At 36.6% G+C, this 6,812-nt stretch overlaps 1 protein-coding gene across 1 annotated transcript; it reads right to left on the bottom strand.

The window, feature by feature from the left end:
• Positions 1–1,622: 1,622 nt before the first annotated feature.
• On the bottom strand, positions 1,623–6,007 carry LOC148009853 (peroxidase A2-like). Its single transcript, XM_087672808.1, has 4 exons — positions 5,641–6,007; positions 4,329–4,508; positions 3,278–3,446; positions 1,623–2,118 (listed from the first exon to the last, which is right to left on the bottom strand). Exons 1-4 carry the CDS (start codon positions 5,896–5,898, stop codon positions 1,685–1,687), a joined length of 1,041 nt encoding a protein of 346 aa, XP_087528934.1. The 5' UTR covers positions 5,899–6,007; the 3' UTR covers positions 1,623–1,684.
• Positions 6,008–6,812: the final 805 nt, after the last annotated feature.

Here is a 6,812-nt window from a genome sequence, read left to right as displayed (position 1 = left end):
GAGTTAGTAAAATGACATGGCATGTGATGATGTGGTATAGATGAGGACACATTTGCATGATATTGACATGGCCAACCAATTATGTGGCATGCCAAGTTGGTGTGATGGTCTAGCATTTACTGGGAGACGGGAGCTCATAAAATGCCACATCATCACCAAGTCTACCACCAACCTCAAACCTGGGTTTGGAAAAGAATACTCCAACTCCAAAAGAGGAAATTTAGATTGTAGGGGGTGTATATCATACTTTCCATATCCAAATTGACCCAAATTCTTTTCTATGGGCAGATAACAAGAGATACTATTTATTCATTGAGTTTCATGTAAGTTTTCACATTCCATTAATATTTTTGCTATTTAAATCTATTTATAGTCTACCCTCTCTCACACTAGAGGGTTAATTTTGGAGTATGTATATCTCAAAATCTAACTATTAGAAATTCAAATATTAGGTTTGTCTGCCACAAGGATCCAACTATTACTTATTGGGCCATGTAAGTTTAATAGTAAAAACTATGTACATTGCATAGAGTTATTGATTGTACATGCAAAGTGGTCATTCAAGCCAAGAAATTGGTCCCACAAAGTTATATATAATTAATAAAATAATTTATAAAATGTCAACGTATAAAGCTAAGTACTTTGGAATGTGAAAAATATGTGTGCAAAGTTTGAGGCCCATAGGTCATACTATTATTGAGAAGATAATAGTTGCTTCAATGTGTGATTTATCATTTGGGCCAATTCTAGGGCACAACAATAGATATGTTAGTCCACCACCATAACATTTACAGAGAAATTGTGCACAAAATTTCAATCGAACCATATACTAGTGTGACATACAAAGTGAGTAATGTTTTGCAAGAGACAAAATCACCAAATTCTTTATGGGTATAGGTGAGATTGGCTATGTTATGTTCCAAAAGTTGCTATAAAATAGATTTGGGAGAAAAAAACAAGGCTCAAAGTGGAGACCTTAATCTTATTACCACCCATACATATTATTCATCAACTACTTTTAGGATTAAGGACATCTAAAGAAACGACTCACCCTTTGTGGGCATTTTTGAGAGCTTTGCCAATACATGGGGAGAAATGTGTGAGAGAAAGGTCAAAGCATATTACTATGCCCAAAGAAATGCATGGGTTTTTTATGCTTTATTAACACAAATTGAATTTCCACCACTATTCTACTCCCTAGAAGTAGAGCATGATTAGGAGAGAAACAACACAAGATGTTGACGTTGACAAAATAGATTTTGTTGTTGCTAAGACGAATGTATTGATAGTCTATACATCTTATTCATTGGCTACTTTCCTTTACCTAGTTGTGATGAGATGTGTAAGATAGGGAGCTCCAAGCATGAGCTTTTCCAAAACAAAAACCCAATTTTTCAGAACCTGATCAACACCAATTTAAATTCCACCATTCTTTTGGGACAACATCAACATAACAACATTAAAGACAAACTTTAAGTAGGTGTGAGAGAGCTTTGAGTCTTGCTAAGAATCATGCAATGATAGTGTACATATAACACACATGATAATGATAAGTAAATAATTAAGATTTTTCCAATTTTGAACAAATAAATTTCAGGTTCATAATTATAGGTAATGGAATATGTTGTCATTGATGTAGAAGTACAAGTGATCTATAACCAATTATTATATTAACAAGCTTCAACTATATTGTGTTTACAACACTACAATTTAAGCGCACTTCCCCATTGGATCCATCATTAGGAGGTGCAATATTGCTCATTTTCTCCATAGATGTTGCAAAATCTTTAAAGAATTGATTTTTATCTCTAGCATACATCTCCACTAACTTGTTAACTATTTCTTGTAAGGAAGAAGAGGAGTTAGCATAAAGTTCTTGGTCTGAACTAAGGAGGCCATGGCCTAGTTTCAAATTGATAAAGTAAAAATTGTCAAATTGATCAGGTGTCTCCTTATCCAAGTTAACTACCACACTTTGGTTGCCTCCTTGTGGGCATAAATCTTGTAGCGCCTGAAGATAATCTTGGTTTACAGTTGGGTCAGGCATCCCTGTGCCATTAAAGTTGTATAAACGATTGGAGAATGAGATACATGCCGCCCTACCAAAAGTATGTGCCCCTATTGAATCATCCACCATCATTTGTAATGAGTATCAAGTAGTCAAAAATGGATTCTTTCTAAACATGCATCATAAGGAGAAGCATATCTTAAGAATAGATGTTTAAAAAGATGTTTTCAAACCTTAAAGAAACATCTTCTTTGATTGTGATATAGATGCACTTTGGTGGTATTAACATAGGTAGGGTGTGGGTGGATGGGCGGGTGTGTGTGTGGGTGGATGGGCGGGTGGATTATAATATTATTTTCCAAGCAAAGAGAATAGATGTTTAAGAAGATGTTTTCAACACTTAAAGAAACATCTTCTTTGATTGTGATATAGATGCACTTTGGTGGTAATAACATAGGTTGTGTGTGTGTGTGTGTGTGTGTGTGTGTGTGTGTGTGTGTGTGTGTGTGTGTGTGTGTGTGTGTGTGTGTGTGTGCGTGTGCGTGCGCGCACGCGCGCGCGCGCGTGCGTGCGTGCGTGTGTGCATGCATGCGTGCATGCGTGTGGGTGCGTACATGCGTGCGTGTGTGTGTGTGTGTGTGTGTGTGTGTGTGTGTGTGTGTGTGTGTGTGTGTGTGTGTGTGTGTGTGTGTGTGTGTGTGTGTGTGTGTGTGTGTGTGTGTGTGTGTGTGTGTGTGTGTGTGTGTGTGTGTGTGTGTGTGTGTGTGTGTGTGTGTGTGTGTGTGTGTGTGTGTGTGTGTGTGTGTGTGTGTGTGTGTGTGTGTGTGTGTGTGTGTGTGTGTGTGTGTGTGTGTGTGTGTGTGTGTGTGTGTGTGATCTCAAAATGTGAAAGAATATGAGAATGCTATGCTCATCCCATATGTTTTGTTCAAAATGAAATTTTCATAATCAAAACTTTCAAAATATTGCTTGTTTAATGTGGAAGATATCTATGCATTTTATTTCTATTCATCAATTCAAAGGAGATTCAATGAATAGAATTGTGAATTTTGATGTGCCCAACCAAACTTACTTTAAAGAATGAGGTACTCAATTTACTTGGTTAAATTTCCTTGATAAGCCTCACATCTTCACCAATTTGTATCAAATTAAAGTATTTGGTAGGTTAAGAATAGAGTGAGAAAAGTATGTGGGCAATCATTCATTTAAAACATGATATTTTAAATTGGCATAGCTTAAAAGCAAGATAATTAATGTTGTAGTCTATACCTGATAGGGCCACAACATCGGTAATTGATGTAAGGCCAACATTTGCATATTTCTGGGTAATCACATCTAAAGATGCTGATGGAGAAGGGAGAGCTGTATTGGCAAGGGATCTATAAGATGCAGTGCTGTCAAGTCTTCCCAATTTGACCTTCCAACACGGGCCCTTTGCCTAGTGCAACATATACAAGCAATTAGGTCAAAGCAGTTCTAAGGGGTTCACATGAAAATATGTAAGTATATATACCATAATGATTTATGGATTAGACAATTGCTTCTTTTGCTAAGATTATTAACCAAACATTTAATGGTAACAATATATTGGTTAAAGAGTTTCATGTGCTCAATCACATAAAAGAGGGATTTTGTGATGATGTAATCATTTAGTATTATTGTTTTTTCATGTAGTAGGACACTTTAGAGGACATTAAATGAAAGAAAACAATGCTTGGAGTAAATATCATTGTATGACTAGAGTTCTCATTATAGAGTTCGAGTAATTGCCAATTCACAAAATAAAGAACTTGGCTTATCTTTAGCCAACTAAGATACCTAAGAGTGTTCTTGATAAATTAAATGGAGTATGATAGACTATTAATCAATTAGGGAGTAATGGAATAAATGCTTGAGCAATTAATGTGTGTTTAGGGAGTGATGGAATAAATGGATGAGCAATTAATATGTGATTAAAGATTCCAGCTTTAAGGGATTGATCTGTAGTAAATTAGTGTCTAAGGAACTGACTAATATGTAATAAGATGGTAACTAAGCAAATGAGTTAATGGCGAGGGATTTGCAATTAGGGGATGATGGAGTCAATGCTTGATGAGTTAATGTGTGTAGTGGTTCCTTCTAGGGATTGATATGGATAAATTCAATGTTTGATGAATTACTATGTGAGTAGTGGTTCCTTTTAGGGATTGATATGGATAGATTAGTGTTCAATGTAGTGGCTAAATACAAATGAAGGAAGCGATTAAGTGTTTAATGAACTATTTAATGATTAATAATAAGATGGTGATTAATGAGAAGGTAATGAATGATGAGGGATTACTAGCTGGACCGCTGTGTTAGCGGCCATGGCGAGAATGTCAGCGCAGGAGAGGATGTTGCCGCAGGCCTGCACAATTTGGCCCTTGATGCCATCGATGACCTTGAAGCCGCGCAACGAGAGATTTGGAAAGGCAACCTTCTCGCCATCCTTCCCGTCCAATAGCACCGATGCATCACAGCCCTAATCATCGACCCACATCCAATATTCAATATAATTCTTATTAGTACATCATTAATTCTTCATGTATACGTTTATTGATGAGACTATATATGGTTTGCAGTAAGTTTTGTTAACAAATGATGATAGTAGAATCATACTTATTATCGAGTGAAATTGTGAGATTAGTTGATGATTAGGATGATAGCGGAATCATCCTAACTAATCATATATTAGAGCAACAATATTACCCAACAGTAGTATGATTATATGTAAATCATAGTCAACTTTGTCCATGACATGATTGTAGCTGATCTTCTAAATCATGGGCTTACAACATACATTGTTGCATACATTGCTGATGCTCATATATGTGTTAAAGCATCGCAAGAAGCTATGTTAATAGAGATTAGCAATAGCAAAATTATCCTAATCATTGACTAATAACAGTAGGGCAGCACTTGTTAGATGATAATGATAGCTGATCTTCATTTTTGTGAATGACTTACATTATAGTAGGCAAGCTTTGCCATTGATGATAGATCATCATCCCAATCAATGAGTAACAAGAACACTCGGCAAACATTTCATAGAATCATCCTGATCATTGACTGATAATATTAGGGTGGCACTTGTTAATGATGCTAGATGATCATCATTTTTGTCAATGACAAACTATGTTAGGGCAAGATTTGCCTTGAATGATGATAGATCATCATCCCAATCAATGAGTACAAGAATGTTAGGGCAAAATATTGGGAGAATCATTCTAATAATTGGTTAATAATATTAGGGCAACACTTGTTAACGATCATGCTAGCTTATCCTCATTTTTGTCACTAATTATATCAAGGCAAGATTTCCCCATGGGCATCGATGATCATCCCAATCAAGGATTAATGATGATATTAGGGTGTAAAATTTGTTGCACTGCATGCATGCTGTGTAATCGATAATGATGATATTAGGGCAAACATGTGTTGAATTATGGGCATGCCTTATAATCGTACGTTGAGTAATTATTATATCAGGGCCAACATTTGCTGAATTACAGGCATGCTTTGTAATCCATGAGTAATTATGATATGATTAGTGGCAGAGGTTGGTTGAATGCAATGCTCTGAAATCAATTATGTGTATCGATTGAATGGCCTACATGGACAAAGCAGTCGTGGAAATGGAGTCGCAGCAGAGAGGCTGCCATCCGGGGGTCCTGCTGCACCGCCAGCGCCACCTCTCTCGAGACGATCCCCTCCAGTTTTGCCCGATCACAGTTAGTGTCGCCATTGATCATCATGTGCTGCGATGAATCACATATCAGAATGACGCACACTGTCATCATCCTGCGCAGTACCCACCTCCTGCAGTGCCTTAATTCCGGGCTTCGGCTTGATGATCGCTCAATATCCATCATATTATGTGAGACCCAAGCTTTGTTTAATCGTATGTGAGACTCAGCCTTTTGATCAATTAGTCGCTCTGATCAATGACAACTAATTATATGCAGCTTTGATCAATTGTATGTGATCAGACTCATCGATCTATCACCTTGATCAATGACGGCTTTATATAATAGCTCTATTGCGCAATGGCATAGTATTAGTCAGCTCCTTTCCCTTCGATTAAGTGCACTGATGCTGACTCCAGAGCGATTCATTTACCAAATTTCTAAAGTTAGTAAAGAATGAGGACCTAAAGTGAGGCAAAAGTTATGGCAAAGAAAGGTCTATCAGGCTTTACAGTTGGTGATCTAGTCCTTTTGCTGGCTACCCGTGATTAAATTTAAAGAACTCTTTGATCACATAACCATGACTTAGACCACATGGCTTATCTTTCATCAATTCCTATAGTAGAACCTCCAAGAAAATCACATAGATTTATGTTTCTAGCCCACCAACCCAATAGTCTTTGTGGACTATGGTTATAATTTGATCTCTTCAAATAACAATAGTCACCTCATCAACTTATAATTGATGATAATCTCCTTCTCCAATATCAATACAACAAAACTCCATTCCCCCACATGGATCCATATTCTATGGTAACCAAGAGGACGAATTGAATATACTGTATGCGTTGTAGGACATTGACACAACTACAACTAATACAAAATACATCCTTCAACACTCCACAATATATGTCCATTTGACCACATGTCTTTAAGAGAAGCCAAGAGCGAGTTATTGAATCATCGAATTGGATATGCTATAGGATATCACCTACAACAACTTTGATTAGCCATAGTCATTCAATAGATTTTAATGAAAATTAAGAGATGTTAAATATATTGTATACATTGTAGGACACAAATGCAACTATGAAAAATAA

The sequence above is a fragment of the Lygodium microphyllum genome, chromosome 30 (assembly GCF_053477565.2).
Source record: "Lygodium microphyllum isolate KBCC chromosome 30, Lygodium_microphyllum_v1.1.10, whole genome shotgun sequence".
Taxonomy (NCBI): Eukaryota; Viridiplantae; Streptophyta; class Polypodiopsida; order Schizaeales; family Lygodiaceae; genus Lygodium; species Lygodium microphyllum.
This window is presented reverse-complemented; position numbering and strand designations above follow the sequence as displayed.

Excerpts from the sequence above, each read along its gene's own strand:
- LOC148009853 (XM_087672808.1), bottom strand. The coding sequence starts at position 5,898 with ATGATGGATATTGAGCGATCATCAAGCCGAAGCCCGGAATTAAGGCAC. Across the intron at positions 4,509-5,640 it reads TCCACGACTGCTTTGTCCAT|GGCTGTGATGCATCGGTGCT; the intron begins GTAGGCCATTCA and ends GTCGATGATTAG. Across the intron at positions 3,447-4,328 it reads CTAACACAGCGGTCCAGCTA|GCAAAGGGCCCGTGTTGGAA; the intron begins GTAATCCCTCAT and ends ATGTTGCACTAG.